Below are 25,512 nucleotides of genomic sequence, written 5' to 3'. Positions count from 1 at the left end.
TAAATATGTTTCCATAAAAAACATTTGTTCTCTAATTTATGAGGTAATTAAATAATAATCGCTGCTATTTTCCGACTCCCGAGTACACCGCTATGTTGGCTTCCTGTTTACTAAATGTGAGCACAGTCTAAAACAGTCATGTGAGAGCCGCTTTACTACTTTCTCATTACGCTCAAAAGAAAGTAGTCCTACATTCAAACGTTGATTAGAATAAAAAGCAGGTCTACTTTAGAAGAAGAAAGTCCATCCATCCATCCATGTTCATCCGCTTATCCGGAGTCGGGTCGCGGGGGCAATAGCCTAAGTTGAGAGGCCCAGGCTTCCCTCTCCCCAGCCACTTGGGCCAGCTCCTCTGGGGGAATCCCAAGGCGTTCCCTGGCCATTTGAGAGACATAGTCCCTCCAACGTGTCCTGGATCTACCTTTAGGCCTCCTCCTGGTTGGACGTGCCCGTAAAACCTCACCAGGGAGGTGTCCAGGAGGCATCCTGACCAGATGCCCGAGCCACCTCAACTGGCTCTTCTCGATGTGGAGGAGCAGCTGGTCTACTCTGAGCCCCTCCCAGATAACTGAGCTTTTCACCCTATCTCTAAGGGAGAGCCCAGCCACTCTTTGGAAAAAACTCATTTCGGCCGCTTGTATCCGTGATCTCGTTCTTTCGGTCACTACCCAAAACTCATGACCATAGGTGAGGGTAGGAACGTAGATCGACCGGTAATTCGAGAGCGTCGCCTTCTGACTCAGCTCTCTCATCACCACGACAGACCGGTACAACGCCCGCATCACTGCAGATGCAGCACCAATCCGACTATCGATCTCATGCTCCAGTTTTCCCTCACTCGTGAACAAGACCCAGAGATACTTAAACTCCTCCACTTGGGGCAGGACCTCATCCCTGACCCGGAGAAGACATTCTACCCTTTTCCGAATCAAGACCATGGTCTCAGATTTAGAGGAGCTGATTCTCATCCCAGCTGCTTCACACTCAGCTGTGAACTGCTCCAGCAAAAGCTGAAGATCATGTTCTGATGAAGCCAACAGGTACACATCATCTGCAAAAAGCAGAGACCTGATCCTCAGGCCACCAAAATTGATGCCCTCCACACATTGGCTGTGCCTAGAAATCCTGTCCATAAAGGTTATGAACAGAATCAGAGAAGAAGAAGAAGTTAATTTTTTTAAATCAGCATGAATGTACTATTTTTATGAAACAAACAGCTCGTGGCCACAAGAGGTGGGAATGAGATGAAAAGAAAATGGAATACATAGAGGCGACATTGGATGCTTGAGTGTAACCAGTTCAATGCCATATTGCATGGGTTCCTCACCCTCCAGAACCTAATCGGAGTCAACGCTGAGTGGGCAACTATGCCTGTTTTTGTGCAGTCTACGGTTCCAACAACCGGCGTACTATTGAAAACAGATTATGTGGGATTACTACATACTATATTGTGTACAACATACACAAACAGTAACCATCATTAAACTAGTATAATCACTGTTGAATCATTGTTACCGCAGCAACTAAAAATAACCGGAGTCGAGCATGTCTTCTTCTAAGTTTTCCTAGAGGTACGTAGAGCACACGTCACCCCTCTGTTCATTGAGCTCCACTGGCTACCGCTAGCAGCATGCATCAAATTCAAATTGTTAACACTAGCATACAAAGTCCGAGATGGTATGGCTCCCATCTACCTGAATCCTCTTGCAAAGGCTTACGTCTCGGCCCGGCCGCTCCGGTCATCACAGGATCGTCGGCTAGCAGTGCCTACACCACTCTCAGGACAATCCAGACTCTTCTCATGCATCGTTCCACAAATGTGGAATGACCTACCAAGCACTACCAGAACAGCGGCTTCCTTTTCAATTTTCAAGAAACTCCTGAAGACCCTGCTCTTCAGAGAGCATCTTCTTAACTAGCACCTTCCCTGCACCCGTCCCCCCTCTCTACCGTCCACTCCTTTGTTCCCTCCTCTCCATGATTGATGTCAATTTGTTGTTGTTACTATTGTTGTTAGCCTCAAGGGCAACATGCCGATTATCACTTGTAAGTCGCTTTGGACAAAAGCGTCTGCTAAATACATAAACATAAACAAACATAATGGAGTCACACGACTCAAAAACCACACATTTTTTTACGGAACCCTGCCCACTTCCCTTGTTTTAGTTTTTTTAAACACCTACTAGATATCTGAAAACCTGGAAGGATAACAAAGTAACTTTTTGACCTTAGATTATGTTTTTCCTCCCATTTTAAAGAACATTAAAAAAGCACTTTAATTTCTGAAAATATCCATTGAAATGTTGTTGAAAATTGATTAAATTATTCCCAGTTGTTGAAAAATATTGGCGGTGTTTCTCAATGCCAAGGAACCTTGCCTTGATGTCTTGGTCCCACCCCGGTTGCCTAGGAGATACGTAATCAGGAACCGCCAAGGCGTGTTCCAATATTCGTATTCTACCGATGGTCCCTGGCCTCGCAAGGCGATGTCTTGCGAGGCCAGGGACCTTGACTTTGAGAAACACCCCAAGTCTCTGGGCAATGCCATATAGATGCCATGTTTCCCTCTACAGGAGCCCGTGAGGACAAAATGGATTTACTGATTTGTAACAAATGGTTACAAAACTTTCATCATTCATAAACGTTGTTTTACACATTTACATTTATGTGCTTGTCATTTTGCTGGAAGTTGAGCTCCCAGGGAGTTTTGATCCAAATGGTCATCCATTGGAAAGGTCTTACTCGAATAAAAGAATACTGCTTGCTTGCAATGATTTGTTTTGCCCCCACATCACCAGGGAAAATACACATTGTCACTTTAAATATAGCTTCTTTAAGAATAAGTGTATTCAATATCAGTGAAAATTTTAGCAGCTTTCAAAGAAAAAAAAACAAAACGATAAGAGACCTTGTCTATGCTTGGAGATCAGTCACTTTTTTAATGGAATTACTGAAATAAACCAACTTTGTCATAATATTCAAATTTTATGACCAACACCTGTATTCATTGCTATTGGTCTGTCATCACCTACATCTATGCCCCATTACTCATCTGGTAACTCTAGGTGACTGGGCCTTTTCTTTCTTCAACCCCAAACCATGGGGAAAATAATTAGCCTCCATTAGGAAGGCTTCCTAAAATAAGACATTTCAAAAAACTTCCCATTCGTGATGTTACAGTAAGGTAACTGGAGGAGCAGCAGCTCTATTGCAAGCTCCTCCTGGAGGTAGGACCTTCTCAGCTGCTGAGTGATGGATGGTTATGTTTTGCCAGCAACAGCCTACTTTCTTTAAAGGGACAGAGCCCGGAAATGGCTCATTCGGTCAAGAATAAAGCTGCCGAAATCATTTATGTGAGGTATTTTGTGAAAAGAAGTTTATAAACATGTTTTCTATGGAACATATAATAAAACTTCAAAAATGTCCTCTTTGTATCTTTAAAACAGTTTACTTTCAGGATTATGAATTTTTGTAATCCTAGCTCCTTATTCTACAAAGATATTTGTTCATGCTTGCAAGCTCTGTTTCTGTGCAAAATTTGATTCATTATTTAAAAAGTTGTAACTTTCTTTTTTAATTTTTGTTTTTGTTTTGTTTTGTTTTTGTTTTCAAGCTATTGGCCAATCTTGTGATCTACATTTGTGCCATTACTGTGGGAGTCATGTCATACTACATGGCTGACCGGAAACATCGGAAGGCCTTCCTGGAGGCAAGACAGTCATTAGAGGTGAAACTTAACCTTGAAGAGCAGAGCCAGCAGCAGGTCAGAGAACCTTCAGTACATCCTTCTGTTACATATAGAAAGTGAAAGAATGTTTGCTTTTGGGTAGAATGCAGTGAGAGACATAAGTATGTAAACATCCCATAATTTGCAAGTCTCACACTTAGAAATCATTGCGGTTTCTGAAATTCACATTGTAGGAGTGTTCCCACTGTGAGAGATAATATTTAAAAATGATTCAGGGAATTGCATTGTATCACTTTTAAACAATTTATCTGTATTGCACTGCTGCACATACTTATTTGAACACCTGGCAATCAGCAAGATTTCTGGCTCTCTATGTCCTGTTACTCTACCTTTTATAAAGTCCACCTCTACTCCACTTATTAATCTAAATTAGTAGCACCTGTCTGAGATTGTTAAGGATATGTGTCCACCCCACTGTCAGTCAGACTTTAACTACTACCATGGGCAAGACCAAAGAGCCGTCAAAGACTAAATTGTGAACCTCCATAAGGCAGCAAAGGGCTACGGGGCAATTGCCAAGCAGCTTGGTGAAAATAGATCAACAGTTGGAGTGATTGTTAGAAAGTTGAAGAGGCTAAAGATGATTGTCAGTCTCCCTCGAACACCGGCTTCATGTAAGATCTCACCTAGTGGGTTTTCACTGATTACAAGAAAGGTGAGGAATCAGCCCAGAACTACTTAAGAGGAGCTGCTCATTGACATGAAGAGAGCTGGGACCACAGTTTCAAACGTCACGGTCGTATGAGTGCTAGGGCGTCATGGTTTAGAATCATGAACAGGTCCAACCCGGTCTTACTGTGAGACCGGGTTGACGGGTCACGCTTGTGCGTAATCATACAGTATGCGCTGTCTGAGCTGAAGAGGATGTGAGATTCTGGGCTTCTCAGACGGCACAGAAGGTTCCCCTGCTCAAGTCATCACATGTCCAGGCCCATCTGAAGTTTGCCAATGACCATCTGGAGCATCCAGAGGAGGCATGGAAGAAAGTCATGTGGTCGGATAGAGGATGAGTTTCATCTCAGGAACACCATCCCTACTGTGACTGGGGGTGGAGACATCATGTTTGAGGGTGCTTATCTGCCAACAGGACAGGACGACTTCCCTCAGTCAGAGCATTGAAGAGGGGTCGTGGCTGGGTCTTCCATCAGAACAAAGACCCAAAGCACACAGCCAGGATGACCATGGAGTGGCTCTGTAAGAACATATCAAGGTTCTGGAGTCTAGCCAGTTTCCAGACCTAAATCCAATCAAAAAATCTGTAGAGGGAGCTGAAATTCGGTGTTGCCCAGCAACAGCCTCGAAACCTAACAGATTGTGATCTATGTGGGCCAAAATCCCCATTGCAGTTTGTGCAACCCTAGTTAAGAACTAAAGAAAACATTTGGCCCTTCTTAATTGTAAATAAAGGCTTCTGTACAAAACACTGATTTTCTCAGGTGTTCAAATACTTCTGTTACGTACTGTATGGTGCATGCCAATGTTTCCCAGCTTAAGCTTGGTTTATGCTTGACGCATTCACTTTCCGCTTGGTGATGCGGCTCGCGGGTGGAACGCGCTTCACAACTTGCAGCGTTTATGGTTCATGCGGCTTGTCTCTGCGGTGAGCCAATATTCTCCCAAACTGAACGGGGCAACATGGAGCTCTACAGCATGCATCCAACACTACACCATAGTAGAAGTAGAAATTGCTGTTGTTTACAACATGGCATTCCAGCAGTTTTTAACAGCGTCCTCGTCTTTTCCGACAATGCGACCTATTTCTCTCCAAGAATTATTAACAACATGTTGATCACGTTGATCTCTTAGAGCTGAATCATACAAATGTCTGTATTTACGAACCTCTGCCATACTAGTTCTTGCTGGTCCGCCATGTTTTTCCGCGTCCGACCGTCTGCGTGGTTAGAAAATTTCCTAGGTGCGCGTTGCGGAAATTTTGGGCCGTGCGGAGGCGCGGTGGAGGCGCGTGGTTGTTAAAATGACGCAAAATGACTTAACTTTTCCGCGCGGAGCCATGCGGACCTCGCGGACGCGTCAAGCATAAACCAACCTTTAGTGTTTACTGCACTGAACCTTCGTAACTCTTAAATGTCCAAAAAACAAACTTCAACTAAGGAAAAGATGAGGAACACTAACTAGTGTTCCACTTCCAGTTGGATGACTGGAGAGTGATCTAGGTAGATTGAGGATCGTGAGAAGGAAAGAATGAACTGGCTGAGAAGTGAAAGGGTTAACCGATCCTCTAATACGGGAAGCCCCGCTGTCACGTCTTGTTGCTCGCTGGCCGTGATTCACTTAGATCTAAACATCCGCCCCTTTAACCGCCGGTCAGATGATGACCACTTCATCACACCTTGCTGCTGAATTATAGTTATGCATCTGCAACGGACAAAGTATTTAATTTGATTGCATGCTACTAAACAAATTCTGTTATTAACAGCGTTTATTTTAACACTGTTGTTCCCATCACTGTTACCGAGTCTTTTTTTCTAAATTTTGTAATGTGTTTTTACTTTTCTGATCTTGTGTTTTATATAACTATGTCCTAAAATGCACCTATAACATTTGCATTAGTGTTGTTGTTGTTATTCAGTGTAACATGAATGAAAAGAATGCTCAATAGTTGTTGTGTCCTTTGTGTTTCTGTCCACAAAAGGAGCGTCTTCTGCTTTCCATTCTGCCAAAACACATAGCAGATGAGATGCTTCAGGATATGAAGAAGGAGCCCAGTCAGAAAGAGATGCAGCAGTTCAACACCATGTACATGTACAGACATGAAAATGTCAGGTAAAGATGTGTGATCAGAGTTAGCTTGTTGGCAGCAACGCGCCTCAAAACACGGTTTCATCTGAGAAGGTTTTAAAGAATCTACTGCAAACTATGATTTACCGCAAGTCTTCTTCTTATGAATAGATAGATGCTTAAGTCATTAAATTTGTAAGCTGAGTTTGAATTTCTTTGTGTTAATGTTTATTATGTGACTGACATGCAGCTGCAGTGCAGTTTCCAGTAGTTACACATTTAACACAAGACATCAAGTTTACAGACCAACAATATCTGGACAGCTACAGAGTTTGAAGATCATTTTAGTAAAATATGTCGGAGCGTTATCAACAAAACAAGAATAAACTTCTTAACGTCATCCTTATCAAGCCAAACAGGACAGAAAATTTGTAAAAGAAAATTTTGTTGACACAAATTTTGTAAACATTTTGAACAATTGTGTAAAACGTATAAAGTGATTTGTTTCCTCAAATATCAAAGACAGTTTCTTTACACTCCACTGAGATATCTATGGGAACTAAATACCTTTCCGTACCCATCTAGGAGAAAAGCATTAAGTTTGGAGGGATTATTGGAAGAATTGAGGATGTTTTTTTGCTCTTGACAAGAATCTCAAAGTCCAGAGTGATAGTGTACAAGGTAAATCTGAGATCATGCTCAATGTCTACTCTGCTTTTTAGAACATTTGGCCCTGGCAAAGGTGTGCGACCTATTTAAAACAGCACAATTCACTTTTGGGACAGGACCCACTAGTTGAGAACCACTGCTTAAAAGGTGTTGTAGTCTTAAGCCTGATTTATGCTTCTCCGTCTGCGTCAGTGCGGAGACACGCAACTCCATTATCCGTCCTTGCGTAGGGCTCCGGCAGGCACGCAAGTACGTACGGAGTCGAGCCCACTTTTTTAAACATCCGTCGAACGAAACGGATTACGCAAGCTTGTGATTGGTCAGGACGCCGCTGTTGTTTACAGCGCCGCCATTGCAAAGAGAGCCGAGTTTAACTAGTGGCAGACACGGAGAAGCATGAAGAATGCCTCGCGAAAAAACTCTAAAAATATGAACATTTCATCCTCCCGTGACTGGAGGAGTGAAAAGATGCGCAGCAAGCGTTTTATTTGTGGATGGAAATGACAGGAAACGTGGGTTTAGAGGTGGGGAGCGCATGAAGCGGTGGGAGAATGAGAGACAAATATGTCTGTGTTAAAAGTCTCTTATATACACAAAAACACAATATAAACACACAATCTTGGATCGGATACATGACATGATACCACAGAACAGCGCTACGCCCTCTGTTGTCCTGCCGGGCAATTGCTTTGCAACACTCTCCAGGAGACGGAGAAGTATGAGAGCAAAACGCTTCCGTCAATCCGTGCGTGTCTGTCCCTTGCGGAGCTGACGGAGAAGCATAAACCAGGCTTAAGTGTCCAGGAAACAGCAGATAATGGCTAGTAGAAGCTAACCATTAGCATTAGCAACTCCGCCACACATCAAAGTTAGCTCCTTCAGGCTTGTGTTATTTGTGGTGATAAAAAATCAATGTCGCAAAGAAAATGGAGTCAGTGGTAGAGTTATGTTGCTGTTAAATATCAAATATCAGGATATAAGACTCTTGCTGTCTGAAGTCTCAACTGTGATGTTGCTCATTTTAGTCCCTGAAACTGGTGCACCGGTGTATTTTTTCTTAGAGTACGACTTGCAAGGCATTCATTCCTACTAAAGACCACTGCAAATGTATAGATTAAACGAGTGTGCCACACCTTTAAACTGTATGAAGTGATTGTTGTGGAAAAAATGGATGAAAGTCTTTAGTTCCTTTCTCTTGCCATGAGAGATAATAAAATAGTTTATTAGTGAGTTGAAAGCCTTCAGAGAGCCAAATCCGATTGTACCTGCAAGGTGTAAAAGGACATGTAGACATTTCTAACACTTTCCACCAGGCTGCCAGAGTTGTGGTGAAGCAGGGTTTTAGAAATGCTTCTTGAGTCCTCTTCTCTCTGGGTGCTCCTGTGCCTGTTTCCCATAATGTTGATACAGAGATTTCTGGAGTCATTCAGGGTGTCCACTCCCTCTGAAACATTGATGGAAGCCATTCCAACTTTATTTACAAAGCGCTTTAAAACAGTGGCCACTGACCAATGTCCTGAACATGAAATACGGAAGAAGTTTAAAAATAGTGATGAGATAAAACACCAACATAAGAAAATCCAGGTGAAAACTACCCTTTAATACTGGGTTAAAGTCTAAATGGTGTATTTAGGTGTAATCTGGTTCAGTTTTGTGTTTTCTTTTCTAATTGTTAACGTTGATGAGATGGTTATGATCACAAATTGGGTGCATTGTTGTATATGTGACAAGGCGTGCGATAGTTTTACTTATCAGTAAGGCTATTTGATAGTGGCGCTCTTGCGTCCTCTAGTGGCACAAAATATATTGCACCCAGCACAGCAGAAGGTCTTGAAGCAGCTAACCAGAGAAAAACAAGATTACCTGGTTACAACATTAACGGCAGTTAACTGGTTAACTACGTACAGCCCTAATATGATCCACATTTTATTGTTTTGCATAAAGAAATTTGTCTATGGGGTAAGCAAAGGTTAAAGTAGCTTTCCGGAGTATTTCTCTTATCTGATGGCCCCATCTAGTGGCTGACAAGCATATCACTCAAGTAGTCAGTCGATTTGTTTTTTTAAGATCGCGATGTCACGTTTCTTGATTATAAATGTGCTTCTGTAGCTGACTAACAGCTAAATCACATTGTTTTACAAATATTATTCTCATGTCATGTTGTGTTTTCTTATATTTATATTTTGAACACTTACTTGTCCGTGAAAAGTTAATCAACTCTGCATCAGCCGCGGTAGTTCTGGACGACACACAGTTTCCTACTGCATGGAGCTCTGCAGGGCAAAAAAAATAAAGAGGTATTGCTTACATTATATCACTTTTATGGATTTCTGAAAATTCATACATAATTTCTGAAAGGGGAAGACTCCGTAAATCTACTTTAATTGGCTAGAATTCGTAAAACTAGCTAATCAATATACTGTACATTTTTATTCATTTGTTTGTTTTAAGAATTCTAGCCAAGCAGCGTAGCTCACCCCTGATACCGGGACAGAGAAGGACTTCCTGTTTTGTGTAACACCTGAAGCCAAACTGGCAATACAGTCTGGTTATTTAGTTTTACAGTTGAAACCGCTTACAGGCTTGAATCGGTGATTGTGGGATGGTGCTGTAATAATGTGTTGTCCTGCTTGTGTGTCCCTTGTTCAGTATTTTGTTTGCAGATATTGTAGGCTTCACCCAGCTGTCGTCTTCTTGCACTGCCCAGGAACTGGTGAAGTTGCTGAACGAGCTCTTTGCTCGCTTTGACAAACTTGCTGCAGTGAGTTTTAAATGATGCCATGCACGCATTCAAAATGTTTGCCCTGCTTATTGTTTTTTTAATGAACATTTGTTAAAATCAATGATACGAAGACCAGATTGTCTCATGCGTTTTAGATTTCTAGGTTTGATTCTGACTAAATCTTTTCTGTTCTTACAGAAATACCACCAGCTTAGGATCAAAATTTTGGGAGACTGCTACTACTGCATCTGTGGCCTTCCAGACTACAGGGAGGACCATGCTGCCTGCTCCATCATGATGGGCTTGGCAATGGTGGAAGCCATCTCGTAAGTCACTCCAGCATATCTGGTGTATTTTGTATATAGTATTCCAAGTTCAATTTATTTTAAAACAATCATCATAGTCTTTAAGATAAAGTTTACAGCCAGGGAAAATATTTTTATGGTGTTTTATCAGCCTGTCCAGTTTCAGCTGTCTGATCTACTTTAGATATAAAAAAAACAATTCAAGAATTCTATTGTTTCACCAATGTTACATCCCAGGATCGTCTACGTAATGGGACTCGCAAAAGTCTGGACAGGGCAGATTTTTTAAATTTCTTCTTTTATAATGTACAGTAGCATTTAGGCTCGAGGAGAAGCTTAAATGAAAATAATTCAGTTCAGTTTATTTATAAAGTTCCAGTCAGGACGACAAATTGCAGCTAAATAAAATATGAAAGATTATCTAGTTTTTCTCATAGAGCAGGGTCAGATGGTCAAATGTAAGCATTTTTAGAGTTATTTAACATTTTCATCTTAAGTACCCTGCCTTGAAAGTGACGATGTGTAGTTTTTAACCATTAATTTCTAGAAATATCCATCAAAATGTTGAAAACGAATTAAATGGAGCCCAGTTCTTGAAAAATATTGGCAGCATTCAGGTCTAAAATACATGGGAGTGGGTCTAAGTCTCTGGGTAACGCCGTATTCGACTCCAAGTTTCCTTCTGCGGGAGCCCATGAGGACAAAATGTGTTTACTGATTTGTAAAAAGCAGTTACAAAACTTTTGCCATTCTTAAATGTTGTTGTTTTACACATTTACCTCTTTACTTGTTGCCAGTGATGAAAGGGTGTCTGATGTGCTTGTTAGTTTGCTAAAGTTAGCACTCCCCAGGGCTTTTTGACCCTAATGGGCATCTGTTGGTAAGGTCTTACTCCCACACTAAAATACTGCTTGCTTGTAACAATTTAGGTATCAACTGCCCCCTATTGCCAAGAAAAATACATACTGTCACTTTAAATACAAATAATTTTTTATGAAAATAGTTTTAAAAAAATATCAATATGTAAAATTGCCCATATGTGAAGGAAACAACTGATCGGATTAAAGTAATTGGATTGAAGTTCAGGAAACTTATGGAGTACTAAAACAAAAGAATGGTGAATGCTACGTTTGTCACAGTGCAACCAGCTGATAAGCATGGCCCTAAGATCTTCATTGTGAACCTACTGCAGGTATGTCAGAGAGAAAACCCAGACTGACGTAGACATGAGAGTTGGAGTTCACAGTGGAACTGTTCTGGGTGGAGTTCTGGGCCAGAAACGATGGCAGTATGATGTTTGGTCCACAGATGTAACTGTGGCCAACAAAATGGAAGCTGGAGGGATTCCAGGGTAAGAACAGTTTTTTCTTAAGTGCTGAAAAATGCTTCAGATGTCCACTTTTAAATGGATCCTTCAGAGATTTTAGCATGATTTTCCAGGGGTAGAATTTTGTTTATTCCCACCTCTTAGTTGAGTTTATATTTTCTCTCTCAAAATGATTCAATAGGGATGGGGGTGGTGGTGGTGGTGTTGGTGGGGTGGGGTGGGGGGGTGGGGGGGGGTTGATATGTTCTTATCAATATCAAGGCCATTGTTGATTCTGTCTATCAAACCAATTCCTTATCAATTCCCGACTAAGTTCAATAGGTGGCAAAAAATTAATTACACATGGTTTCCTGCATTGTAACTGTCTGTCACGTTGAGGGGATGGTTAGGACCCAAAGTGCAGATTACCCAGACAACAAGAGGCAGGAGTTGGTATAAAGTAAAAATCATTTATTTTGCAGGACGAACAAAAATAAATCCAAAGGCAGTGAGCCAAAAATACAAAAACCCTGGTACCAAGAACAAAAGCTCACTTAGAGCACAAAGTCCAAAAGTCATGGAACTCAGGACACCGTAAGCTCACTTGGAGCACTAAAACCTGGAGACATAAGCTCACATAGAGCACGAAACAACGCTGACAAACATACAATGGACCGACACAAAACAGAGGCAAGACGGGGCTTAAATACACAGGGAGGAGTAATTAGGGAAACAGGCAGCAGGTGTGTGGAGTGAGGGCTGGAGGGAAGACAGGTGAATATAATTATCTAAATGGGGGAAACAGAACCAGAGGAGGGCAAATAAACCTAAAACTCTAAAACACAAAACTAAACCTAAAGACTGAGGGCAGGACTCAAACACAAACACCAACACACACACACACACACACACACACACACACACACACACACACACACACACACACACACACACACACACACACACACACACACACACACACACACGCGCACACGCACACACACTGAGCTGGGGAATGGACATGCACACACACACACATACTAACACACACACATACACTGAGCTGGGGATGACTGAATGATCTGAAGAGGGAAACTAATGGGCCATTCCCATCAGTACCGGGTCGGCCCAGGCCGGGTAGCGTAGGTTGTTTACATATCTGGGTGGCCTGGTATTTTTCCGGGCCAACCAAGGCTCATTCTCAGCCCTCTTCGAGGGGGTCTGCTTCAGGCCGACCAGGGCCAACACACCCACTGCTGACAGCAAATTCACACCTTCCATTAGAGCAAGCCTCTGATTGGTGGGTAGAATCAGCCCACATGGGCTTAAGACAAGGATGTGTGGAATCAACCGGGCCAGGCCGGGGCCGACTGGGGCTACCCGGCCCGGGCCGACCCGGTACAGATGGGAATGGCCCACTAGAGGGCTGGAGTTCTAGGGGCAAATGGGGAAAACCAGGAGACACATGAGGAAGACGCAGACAGGACACATGAGGGCGCTAGAAGACACAAAAGGAGCACCTAGAGACGAATGGAGGACACAAGGAGACACAAGAGGGGAGACGCAGACACAGACCATGACACTGTCAGATGATTCATGTCAAATAATCAGTTGTACCGTAAGTCTTGAGTAAGACTTGTAATCCTGCCTCCCTGCTTATTCTGATCAGAATAATTTTTAGATATCTAAAGATGTTTTGTGGTTTCCTGAGGCAACAACTGCTGTAATGGTTTACTTCTTTGTACCAGTCGTGTTCACATATCACAGAGCACGATGGAGTGTCTTCATGGTGAGTTTGACGTGGAGCCAGGAAATGGAGGAGACCGCTGTGACTACCTGAGGGAGCGAGGTATTGAGACCTACCTGGTGGTGGTTCCAAAAGGACCACAGGGAAAGTCCGTCATCAGTGGAGTGGTAAGTTTAGTCTTCAAATGCCCCGAGCTAAAACCATCCATCTGTGTTCATGTTCAGCCAGGTCTATCAGGGGCTCACGATGCAGTTTACAGAGTATGCCTGCTGAAGTTCCAATGAGCAACTCTGTTTGTCTTTGGTGATTTTAATTTGCCTGAGGAAAAGGTTTTACCTTTTAACGTGATGTGAAAAGTCACATTTGAAGATTTCCGAATTTAAACAATTTTTTTTTTTCATCCTGAGAAAATCCATCCCAACACGCCGGTGTGGCATATCTAAAATGTGCTTTAGACCAGTGTTTCCCAATCCTGATCCTCAGGGCACACTGACCTGCATGTTTTCCATGTCTCCACTTCAGCATAGCTGATTTCCTATGCTGAAGTGACCCAGGCACATTCCATCACCAAGCCCTCCTCTCAAATCAAAACAGGAAACAAGATGTCGCAGCAAGTAGCAGTGGAGGAAATTGTCCCGTAAAATGGTTACAGTAGTTCACCAGCACAATGATATTTTGGTTTTTACAAGTATTACAAAAGAAACCCACCATGGTCAATAGAAAAATTTGCAGAGAATCAATGAAAATTCTAGTTTGGTAACACGACCAACTTGTTTTTATCATAAATTAATGACAAATGACCATGGCTGCATTTCAATTTTTTTTTCTAAACTTATTTATAAATATCAATAATTATTGTTACCAATCAATATGGATTTTTAAAAATATATATTGATATGCTTTTTTCTAAATCATCCAGCCCTTGCCCATATTACAAGGATCTGTACAAACCTGTCCCAGAAAATTTGCATAGCTGTTGCTATCTTAAAGGAGATGTGTTATGCAGTTTGAGCTCAATGTTTTAGCCAGATACGGACTGCTACCGATCCCTCTGACACCTCAACAATCCAGTAAATATTCACATTACTGAGTTGCCGTTTATTGTAGCCAGTCTATGGCACAGCATCTTGATGCAACACACCTGTGGGGATGATAGATAAACTTGGCAAGGGATACATAATCCCTAACCCAGATTTGGATGCATTTGTGAATTTTTGAGGGAAATAGGTTTTGTTTAGATAGAAGTTTTAGATCTTTCAGTCAAGCTGTAATAATGAATCTACAAACAAGCTAGGTTTTGAAGGCAAACATAATAATTGTACGTTGCTTTGGATAAAAGCGTTTGCCAAATAAATAAACATAAACATAATAATCACCCCTCCCCTCAGGTACCCTCCCTGAGATACTTCTGTCAGAATCAGACACCCGCGACGCCAGACGAAAAGAGATAACTCTAAACACCAGTCATCATTTTCTAGGTCAAAACATCTTTTGTTGTCCATGACTTCAGATGGTGTTTTTCTTTTTGGGACTCCAAATGTTCCAATAGTTGCTTTTTGTCTGAAAGTTGTTATTGGCATATTTTTTTAATATAAATGCAAAAAAAAAAAAAATCCACTTTATTCATTTTTTCCATTTTTTATCTCCACAATATATTTATATCTATAATGTGTTTGAATGTTATTAAGTCAAGAAATAAAGTTTTAAGCTAATTTGCCCCTGTAACTTTAAGCTCATGCCCAACAAGCACAAAACAAGTGTTAAGTGTATCGTAGGTTTTCAGATGCTTATCTAATTTAAAAACATTTATCTTGTCTTTATGTTATGATTATGTTCATTGTTTTTTGTATCCTTTGGTACTTGTACTCTGTACTTTTGTATCTTCTGTATCTTTTATCATGATCGAGGCACAAATCATTAGTTTTTGATAAACATCTACTAAAAGAAGGATGTTACTTAGCTTATGGGCAAACTGATCTCCAAACGACACATTTGGATTAACTTTTGTTATGTTCTCTTTTATGATAGAATTTTTGAAGTTTTGCGAAAGCCATCCTATTTTAAATGTTAGGTCATAAAATACATTTCCATTAAACCCTCCATATTTCTTTTTTTTCCCATTAGAAGCTGTCTGTGACCTCTTCCAATGGAAACTCCCCACTGCTAATCAACACCACAGAGTGTAACGGCAGCGTGAATACGACCTGCACGACACCAGAAGAACCAGAAGAAGTGGACATGAGGGTAACAGTCGAGTCACATTTACAGATTCAGAGTTTGCTCTGCTGTAAGAGTAGTATTCATCAGAAAACAGTCAAAACAAAAAGTAGTTATCTGTTCAAGACGGTCAGCAAAGCTGTTTAGCTGCACAACAATAGGGTTAATTAAATCTGCAAGCAGCGTCGTTCGGCCCTCGCAGCTCCGCGCCGCTCCGGCCTGGCCGGCAGTCTGGTGCACCCGGGCACGTCTGCTGAACATAAACATCGACCACTCCGACACCAGAAAGTGCGAACGGTCTCCTCGTCTGCACCTCACCCTGACTCAGCATCTTCTCTGAGCCCACCATTAAATTACACATCTAACCACTAGGGGATACTCTATCTTTACCACACTGATGGTGTGATGACACAGACCAAGTTTAACGCTATTCTGACCACATTTTTTGAAGTCATTGAAGGTTAAAGTTATCTAGGGGGCGCTGTGACCAACTACAGAAAAAATCCCATTGAGGTCAGCTTTGGTTGACAAAGATGGTTTTCTTTTATTTTGGCATCAATCAGACATTGTGTGTGTTATCTAGAGCCAGAGAGCCAAAAGGGGGTGGAGCTACAGTGGTTTGAATCAGTGGTTTGACACAAGCCAAGTTTAATGCCATTCTGACCTTGTATTAGGAAGTAATTAACTCTTAATCTTATCTAGGGGGCGCTGTGACCAATTACATAAAAATCCCATTGAGGTCCTCTTAGGGAGTCAAAGATGGTTTTGTGGTAGTTTGGCATCAATCAGACGTTGCGTGTGCTTTCTAGAGCCAAAGAGCTGAAAGGGGGCAAAGCTAAAGGGATTTGAACCAACAACCACATCAATGTGTTTGGTGCAGTCACGTGATGACACAAGCCAAGTATAATGCCATTCTGACCTTGTCTTTAGAAGTTGATAAAGTTTGAACCCATCTAGGGGCGCTGTGACCATTTACAACTAAATCCTATAGAGGTCATCTTTGGTCATCAAAGATGGTTTTGTGTTAATTTGGCATCAATCAAACGTTGCATGGGTCATCTAGAGCCAAAAGGCTGTAAGTGGGCGGAGTTAGAGTGATTTGAATGAGTGAGCACATACATGTGTTGATTGCAGTTGTGTGATGACTCCCACCAAGTTTGATATATTTAGGAGCTTTTTTGCAGAAGTTACAAAGGTTTTAATGTATCTAGGGGGCACTGTCCCAAATTTAGGAAATACTCCATGAAGCAGTTTATAGGTTGACAACATTCATTTGTGTGCAGTTTGGTGTGAATTGCATCATGCATGTGTTAATCAGGGCCTAAATCTGTCAGGGGGCGGAGGTAAAGTGATATCAACCAATGACCACAGGATTGTGTTGAGTGCCTTTGTGTGATGACATAAAGCAAGTTTTGTGCAGTTGTGACCTCGTCTGTACGAGTTATTACAATTTTAAAGGTATGTAGGGGGCGCTGTGGTGATATTATACAACATGCACCAACTGTTTGTGCCTCATTGGCTAAAGGGCATGATTGTTGATTGCCATGTTCAGTCTCGTGCAGATCGGAGGCTGTTTGCGGAAGTTAGAGTCAAACGTAAGGTCACGGGGTCTCGCCAGAATTCGCCATGGCATCAAAGCCCCTCCCTTTCTGGAAAGCTATCAGAACTGAATGGTCATTACAGCATCATTAAGACAGTGCATGACCTTAGTGTCATGTTGACTAAATTAGAGGGGACAAATATGGGCATTTCACCATAAAACAATAGACTTCCTGTTGTCAGGGGGCGGGGCTTAGGTGATGTCAGCTGTCCACATTGTCATTGTCTTGAAATGTGGTCAGTGATCACACAGACAAAGTTTGATATGGATCTGATCATGCACATGGGAGTTATTACGTCAAATAATGGAATGGCGAAAGGTCAAAGTTTGAGGCTTAGCCACGCCCACACCTTTCAACTTTTGAAAAATCCGACGGTTGAATTTTTTCCCATATATCTTAAGAGTATATAGCAGAAGTTTGAAGGTGATTGGTGAAAAGGGCGATGGGTCATCACTCTCCAAACAACGTGTGCGAAAACCACTAAATCGAGTACTTGGACCAAAATGGCCGACGTCCTGTGCGACATTGCGCTTAGCTCCAAGAGACTTTTTTGTAGGTCCCGAGACACTAAATTAGTGTACCAAATTTCGTAATCCTCAGTCAAAACATGGCTTGGGGGTGACAATTTTAATGGTCCTAGGGGGTGCTATTTAAGAAAATAGGCCACGAACAAGGAGAAAGATGGCAACATGTTTTCAGGAGGTCTGTGGTTTATTTTTGTTCTTCTTACCTCTGCTAATTATTCCTGATAAACAGGTGAACTCGGAAAATTAGAATATGCTGTAGACGTTCATTTATTTCAGTAATTCTACTTAGACTGAGAGACCATCTAAAGGCTCAGGAACTGTTTGCTCCTCAGAGTGTGACACTTTGATTCTAGAATATTGAACCTTTTCACAATATTCTTTCTAAGTGTCTGAGATTTTGAATGTGTAAGCCTTAATCATCACAATTATAACAAATAAAGGCTTGGCTTTGCGTGTGACGAGTCCATCTCATATATCTGTTTCACCTTTTGGGTTGAATTACTGACATAATGAACTTTTTTACCATATTAAATTATTTTTTGAGTTTTTATCCTTTATATTTTTTTTGTTTAGCAATAGGACATCTGAATGTGTATTTTATTTAGAAATTTCCAATATGCCTTACATTGCTTCTATGTTTGATTTCCTGTCTGGCCTGATCTGAACTGTTGCATTTGATGGGTTCCGGAAGTGTAGGCCTGGTCAGACCTGGCTGCAGAAACTAATGAGAGGGGGCTTCGTGTTTCTTTTAGGGGCCATACTTCTTCAAACTACGCACCAACCAATGGTGCAGGGGAAGGGAAGTGCAGCGTAGGAGATAGTCTTGAAGAGCTGGGTCTTCAAGAGTTTCTTGATGTTAGACAGGGATGCAACAGTTCCGTTCTATTCTGTAGGTCATCCCACCATCCTGATTTATAAAAAAAAAATACTGGATTATCTTGAGCATGGTGTAAGGACTGCTAGCACACAAACCTTTGATGAAAGACCATGCCCTGGATAACTTACCATCACCATTACACATTGTTTCACTCATATCTTTGACTGCAGGTGGTAAATCCGTCTTTCCCAAATCCTCGGAGGCGTTTGCGTCTGCGGGACCTGGCTGAACGGGTGGTCGATGCTCAGGAGAATGAACAAGAACTCAACAAGCTGCTGAATGAAGCACTGTTAGAACGTGAGACAGTTCAAGCGTGAGTGAACTTTTGCTTCTTTTGACACATCATGCTGCACTCTGCTCTGGGAAGTATCTAGAGTCCAACATGGACTTGGGTGAGTCTTCCAGAGACATCAACATGGTGTCTGTGGACTGAAGTTTATCCACACAACCGCATACTCCGACAGCTGAATACAGATTGAAACTTAGCTTTATTGAAATTTAGTTGGAATTTAGGAAGCCTACATGACAGGAGATTAACCTGAGGAGCTATGTCACTGCAAACAGCCACACGATGGAACACCAGTTAGTTGTGTTTAATGAAAAGCACAGTTTTAACTTCTGAAGTTCCTGTGCTTTTACAGACTGAAGGGAAAGCACACCAACAAGCTGTCCCTGAGGTTTTTGGATCCAGAACTGGAGACACGGTTTTCTGTTGAGAAAGAGAAGCAGAGCGGAGCGGCTTTCTGCTGCTCCTGTGTGGTTCTTCTCTTCACTGTGATCATGGAGGCCCTCATCGACCCCTGGTTAGCTCATACCTCACACACACACCTTCATATTCACAAGGAACAAATGAAGATGCTAGGACCCTAACAGATCATAGTACTGAACTCAACTTTCATACCTTTGTAACAGGCTGATTTCAAACTACATCACTTTTGCAGTAGGAGAGGTTTTGCTGCTCATCCTGACCATCTGCTCTCTGGCAGCCATTTTTCCCAGGGTGAGTGTAGACGTTCATTTAATTTGCTGACATTTGGTGCTCGAAGTCTCGTTTTTCTTCATCTCCATCTGCCCATGCTCCTACCTGCCTTAATCAATGTCAAATACCGGTGCAAAAGTTCAGTTTAGACCGAGAGATCATCTAAAGTAGGGGTGCCCAATCCTGGTCCTCGAGGGCCAGTATCCAGCATGTTTTAGTTTTAATTCTGCTCCAACACACCTGATTTCAATCAGCAGGTGATTAACAGGCTTCTGCATAGCCTGATGAGATGCTGCACAGGTGATTCAACCAATTAATCAAGTATGTTGGAGCAGAAAAACCACAAAACCTGCTGGATACCGGCCCTCCAGGACCTGGATTGGGCACCCCCTGATCTAAAGGCTCAGGAACCCTTTGCAGGTGTTCTGGATTCATTAGCTGACTTGAGTGTGAGATAAAAAAACAAGCATGAGTTTTTAAATTCATCCTGAGATTCAAAGTTTCAAATGGAGTAACAAGGGCTTAGCTTTAATTCTAACAAGTTCCTCTACACCAATATTCATTGTTTCATTGACAACACCTCCGTAAGGTCTCACAATTTAAGGTGACTGGGGAATTCAGACACCAGAACATGTAGCTGTTAGCTATTAGGCTAGCATAGAGCTAATTTGTCACCTCTAGAGAGAGGGAATGTCTATAGTTTGGTTGTATTTTGAACCGAATAGTGAAGGCAAAGCAACAAACACTTGTAATGTGTGCATTTGTTGGGTTGTGCAGTCTCCTTGAGATATGGTGTGAGCCACTTTCTTGTCCCAACTTTGCAGATGCAGCACTTCAAGTGTTTTATAAAAAAGCGCAAGGCTACTGCCGGCCGTTCCGTGCCAACCCTGTTGCGGGAATGCGCATCGCTCAAAACAGCCGCCCACTGAGTCAGCAATTTTAAATTATAGCTAAGAGGCTACATTTAAATATATCCTTAAAATTAACATGTTTTTTTTTAATGTACTGTCTGAATGGGTGATGTTTTCTGGCAACTAAACTAAGGAAATGACATACAGGTGCTGGTCATAAACTTAGAAAATTTGAATATCATTTTATTTCAGTAATTCCATTAAAAAGGGAAACTTGTATTTTAGATTCATTCATTCATTACACACAGACTGCTATATTTCAAATGTTTGTTTCTTTAATTTTGATGATTATAATGACAACTAATGAAAATCCCACATTTGGCATCTGAGAATATTGGAATATGGTGAAAAGGTTAAATATTGAAGACCTCTGATGCCACACTACAATCATCTGATTAACTCACAACACCTGCAAAAGCCTTTAAATGGTCTCTCAGTCTAGTCTAGTTACAAATAAGTAACAAATTATTTCTTTCCAAAGCAAAATATAAATAGATTCATCACCCAGTAGTCGTTTGGATTTGGGTACAAAGAAAAATGCAGGTGCTGGTCATAAAATAAGAATATAATGAAAAAGTTGATTTATTTCACTAATTCCATTCAAAAGCTGAAACTTGTCTATTAGATTCATTCATTACACACAGACTGATATATTTCAAATGTTTATTTCTTATACTTTTGATGATTATAACTGACCACTAATGACAATCCCAAATTCAGTATCTCAGAATATTGGAATATGGTGAAAAGGTTAGATATTGAAGACAACATGTGCCGCACTCTAATCAGCTGGTTAACTCACAACACCTGCAAAAGCCTTTAAATGGTCTCTCAGTCTAGTTCTGTAGGATACACAATCAAGGGGAAAACTGCTGAGTTGACAGTTGTCTAAAAGATGACCATCGACACCTTGCACAAGGAGGGCAAGACACAACAGGTCATTGTTAAAGAGACTGGCTGTTCACAGAGCTCTGTGTCCAAGAACAGAGAGGTGAAGGGAAGGACAAGATGTGGTGCTTAACCAACAGGGATAACTGCACCCTGGAGTGGAGTGTGAAACAAAACCCATTAAAAATGTGGGGAAGACTCACAAAGAGTGGACTGCAGCGGGAGTCAGGTGTTCAAGAACGACCGCACAGACGTATGCAAGACATGGATTCAGCTGTCGCTCTCCTTGTGTCATGCCACTCTTGAACAAGAGACAGCATCAGAAGCGTCTCACCTGGGCTAAAGACAACAAGGACTGGACTGCTGCTGAGTGGTCCAAAGTTATGTTCACTGATGAAAATAAATGTTGTAAAAGGTCCCAGAGTCTGGAGGAAGAGAGGAGAGGCATGTTGGGGTTATTAGGAGCGAACAATTAGTAAGCTTCAACTTACTTTTGGATTCTTCAATAAATTCTGTAAATATGGGAATATTTACTGATTTATTAATTAATTAAGATATTCTTAGATATACGGGGCACCATTCCCCTTTTTCCGGGGAAAAATTGAATCCAAAACTCTTATCAGTCTTTCTTGAAGTTCGTAGAATCCTTGGAGCAGAGACTTCTCTTCGACACAACAAAGCTACTGGACACAAAAATCTGAATTTTATAACATTTAATTAACAATTTGTCAAATGAATAAACAGTGGAATAGATGAATAATAACCGTGTGATATGATTGAAGATGGATGTGTTTGCATGTGATGGAGGATGTATGAATGGGGTCCTTTGTTCTCACAAAGGAGTAGTGTGTATGTGTGTGTGTGTGTGTGTGTGTGTGTATGGATTCAAAATGGAGTCTTGAATACAAGATGGCTGACCCCTTTGTCTGGCTAAAGTGTGGGTGGCAACTTGCACTTTAACTTCCAAAGCACTTAGAATCAGTAGTAACTTAACCTTAAATCACTCAAAACATTTCAAAAGATCATGAAACAACACAAAAGATTAATCACAAATTAATATCTTTTAGTTTCAGCCTGGCCATGACAGAAACCATTTTAAGATACCAAACAATGATCAATAAGCAGTTTATTCTTTCAAAATGACCCGACGGACGTGTTTGGGACGAAAGAGGAAAACACGAAGCTACTTTTTAAGCAATAGACGCGGTTTATTGCTTATTTGAGACTATAGAGGAAACGGGAGAAGAAAAGGAGAGAAAAAAAATGAGTTTCCTGATCACCAAAGCAGCAAGGCGTCCCCCGCTGTTATGACTTGACGGTTCTCCGTTTTTCTCCGCAGTTTCCGGCGTCATCCGTCGGTTTGATGCTTTCTCCGTTGTTTGGCGTTCACGAGTGTTTCTCCACGGGCTGGACAGAGACAGCAAAGTTTCTTTCTGTGCTGAGTTATAACTTACAGCGTTTCTGAGAGCTGGATGGAGTTGTTGTTTCCCTCCTCAGTTCTGTGTCCTCAAACATCAGCTGGAGGGGAGCAGAAACGAGCAGATCTGATGGGCTTGCAGTTTAGTTTCCAGCAGTTCCGTGGCTCAACTTGGCACTTAGAGCTTCCGCGTGCTCAAGTTGTCGGAGCGTCGATAAGCGTGTCCTTACCGCCAGGTATCCTGGGCAAAAGAACGAGGTTTCTTTGTCTCTGCTGAAGATTTATGGTCTTAGTTCGCGGGGAAAGCTCCACGGCTTCCCGCACATGCGCAGAACGTGTTTCTGGTACTAGGCGGTGACATCATCCCAATGCTTCCGTGTGCAAAGCATCATGGGAAATGAAGTTTCTTGGCGCTGATGTGGTTATTTGCTTTTCAGAGCAATTTAAGCACAGTCATTTTGGAGAAAATCACTGCATAGTAATTTCCTCATGAGGTCAGACCCTCAACATTCCCCCTTTTGGTTTCGGGGATCGCGCCCAAAGCTCGATCGTCGGAAGCACAGATGGGTTTGTTCCTCATGAACGTAGGTCGACTTGATTGTCGGAAGCACAGGTGGGTTTGTTCCTTAGGACGTTGGTCTCCTTGGACGCCTTTGTCTTTGGTCTTTGTCTTGGATCCTGGCGCCTTTGGTCTTTGATCCTGGTCAGGCACAAAGAGGATAGGAAACGGGATAGTCCCCAACGCGCATAACGAGAAGAAGCCACTCACGCAGGTGGTACGCAATGATGATGTCGTCCATGCGAGAGGTAGTAGTGTAGAAGGAGGAAGGTCGGTGGGCGGTTAACTCCACGAGTGGACACAAAGGCATCTCACCGCCGGCCATACAGTTCAGTTTATGGAGCACGCGGTGATGTACGAGGTCCATAGTTCGCAAACGCGCATTGACCTATGTGGTCCCAAGATTCCCCCCTTTTTTGGTCTAAAGGGTGGATCAGGACAGTCTTTGGGCTAAAACAAGGACCATAAAACTAAGAGGTACTACAATGTGCTGGTGCGTCAGACAGAGTCATTGACAGACTGAGCTGGGCCGGCACATAACCACTAGTTAATATGTGACCAAGTAAGAAACAAAAATACAGAAAACCCAAAAAAAAAAAAACATATAACATCCAAGAAAATTCATAGCAACCTTGAGATCTCATAAAATACATTCTTAGGTCATACATTCAGTGTGTAGCTTATAAAGAATGTGACATAATGCAACACTCAGATAAAAATGTGAGGTAGACTAAAGTGAGAACTACTCGTAGGGTTACAGAATAACAAAGAAAATGTTGCTCACCCCCTTTAGACAGGTGTGGTACATTCACGCTTGGATTCTCCCCGAACGCGGTCACGAGGCACACCGTAGGTGAGCAAGTGCATCTTATCTTGGAGTTTATTAACACGCCTGTAGGCGGAATAAGCTATCACGGCCGTGATGAGCCATTCCATCCCCAGGGCGACCAATGTGCAGATTAAGGTGGTATAATCTGTGTCAATGTAGCGTCTTGGGTATCTATTCATGGGCGTCAAAGTAAGTTCACGCGGGTTTTGTGTGAACTTAGCAAATTTGGTTCCTTCAATCAGTAATTGTTGGTCAATTTCTAAATCGAAGGCAAAGTTATAACCCTGGAAAGCGTCCATGATCTCAATCTCTGAGTCATGCTGTTCGAGGTTGAGGTGATGGAGTGTCAGGTTTCTAGTTCAAAGTGGAAATGCCTACCGTCCTTTCAAATACCAATGTTCAGCATCGACCTAAACCTATAGATGTGAGGTGTCACAATTATGGGAACGTTTAACAGGAAACCGAGTTCTAATGTTCTGCATCAACGTGAATGGGAATTGCACTACCTAGGCTGTACGCTAGGTGGATTTGTGAAAGGTGCACAGTAGAGGGGTAGCAGCTGTCAAGCTATCTTTGAGCAGGTCCAGTGGTACCAAGTACGGGGAAATACGACTTTCAACCAAGCTGTCCAGCGTGGAACTTACTTCCCTGAGCAGGTCCTGCATCAAATCTCTCACCACTCTTGTGTACACAATATCCTGATGTATGGTTTCAGACAAAGTCTTGATTGCACGTAGAGATTCATTAATCAGAGCAGAATGTAGGTTGACAGTTACAAGAGTACCCTGTAAGGTTTTAGTAAGTACTTCCTGTTAGCGTTCTAGGAGGAGTTTCTCTTGGTTAGTGAAAATGACGGCGGGGGGGGGCTTGGTTCTTTGTCGGTTAGTACATGTTAGTGGGTTAAACGTGCACTTCCCCCCTTTTCCATTTCCATGCATAGAACTATGTCGAGACTACGTCTACCTCCTGCGGGGAGTCTGGTCTCTGTACCCGCGGGGATGGTTTGACGTAGGGTTTGATTTGGTTTGCATGCACCCATTTGTAGACAGGCTCCTGTCTCGCTTTGGTGATGCGTAACCTGTATGCAACTGGAGAGAGTTTTGCCACGATCTCAATTGGTCCTGACCAGCAGGGCAGGAACTTCTTAGCTTTGCGTGCCGGTTGGGCGAACCGAAAGTAGAATACTTTGTCACCCACCTCGTATTCGCGGCTGGTTGTCTTTTGGTCGTAGTAGGCTTTAGCGCCTTCTACGTTGGTCTCCAGTTTCTTCTGAGCGTGCGCGAACGTAGCTCTGAGGTGTGTTTTCAAGTCTGCCACATACTGATGAGCGGTATAGGCAGTGGCAACACTGACATCCTCTGGGTGATACAGGAGGTGCAGTGGTAGAGTCATCAGTCTGCCGGTCATCATCTCAAAGGGCGTAACCCCCGTGGATCTCTGGGGAGTGGACCGTATGGCCATCAGGACCAGA

At 42.2% G+C, this 25,512-nt stretch overlaps 1 protein-coding gene across 3 annotated transcripts in view; it reads left to right on the top strand.

Moving 5' to 3' along the window:
• The window catches only part of adcy3a (adenylate cyclase 3a), a 59,589-nt gene that overhangs the window by 6,688 nt on the left and 27,389 nt on the right, over positions 1–25,512 (top strand). For all 3 annotated transcript variants that reach the window (XM_070550945.1, XM_015949496.3, XM_070550944.1), the window contains exons 3-12: positions 3,614–3,763; positions 6,402–6,532; positions 9,806–9,917; positions 10,077–10,204; positions 11,376–11,534; positions 13,238–13,403; positions 15,361–15,480; positions 18,629–18,771; positions 19,100–19,261; positions 19,371–19,458. In XM_070550945.1, the coding sequence (XP_070407046.1) occupies positions 3,614–3,763; positions 6,402–6,532; positions 9,806–9,917; positions 10,077–10,204; positions 11,376–11,534; positions 13,238–13,403; positions 15,361–15,480; positions 18,629–18,771; positions 19,100–19,261; positions 19,371–19,458 (1,359 nt within the window). The remainder of the gene's footprint in view (positions 1–3,613; positions 3,764–6,401; positions 6,533–9,805; positions 9,918–10,076; positions 10,205–11,375; positions 11,535–13,237; positions 13,404–15,360; positions 15,481–18,628; positions 18,772–19,099; positions 19,262–19,370; positions 19,459–25,512) is intronic.

The sequence above is a fragment of the Nothobranchius furzeri genome, chromosome 5, assembly GCF_043380555.1.
Source record: "Nothobranchius furzeri strain GRZ-AD chromosome 5, NfurGRZ-RIMD1, whole genome shotgun sequence".
Lineage (NCBI taxonomy): Eukaryota > Metazoa > Chordata > Actinopteri > Cyprinodontiformes > Nothobranchiidae > Nothobranchius > Nothobranchius furzeri.
The sequence above is the reverse complement of the archived record's forward strand: the minus strand, read 5'-3'. Positions and strand labels throughout refer to the sequence as shown.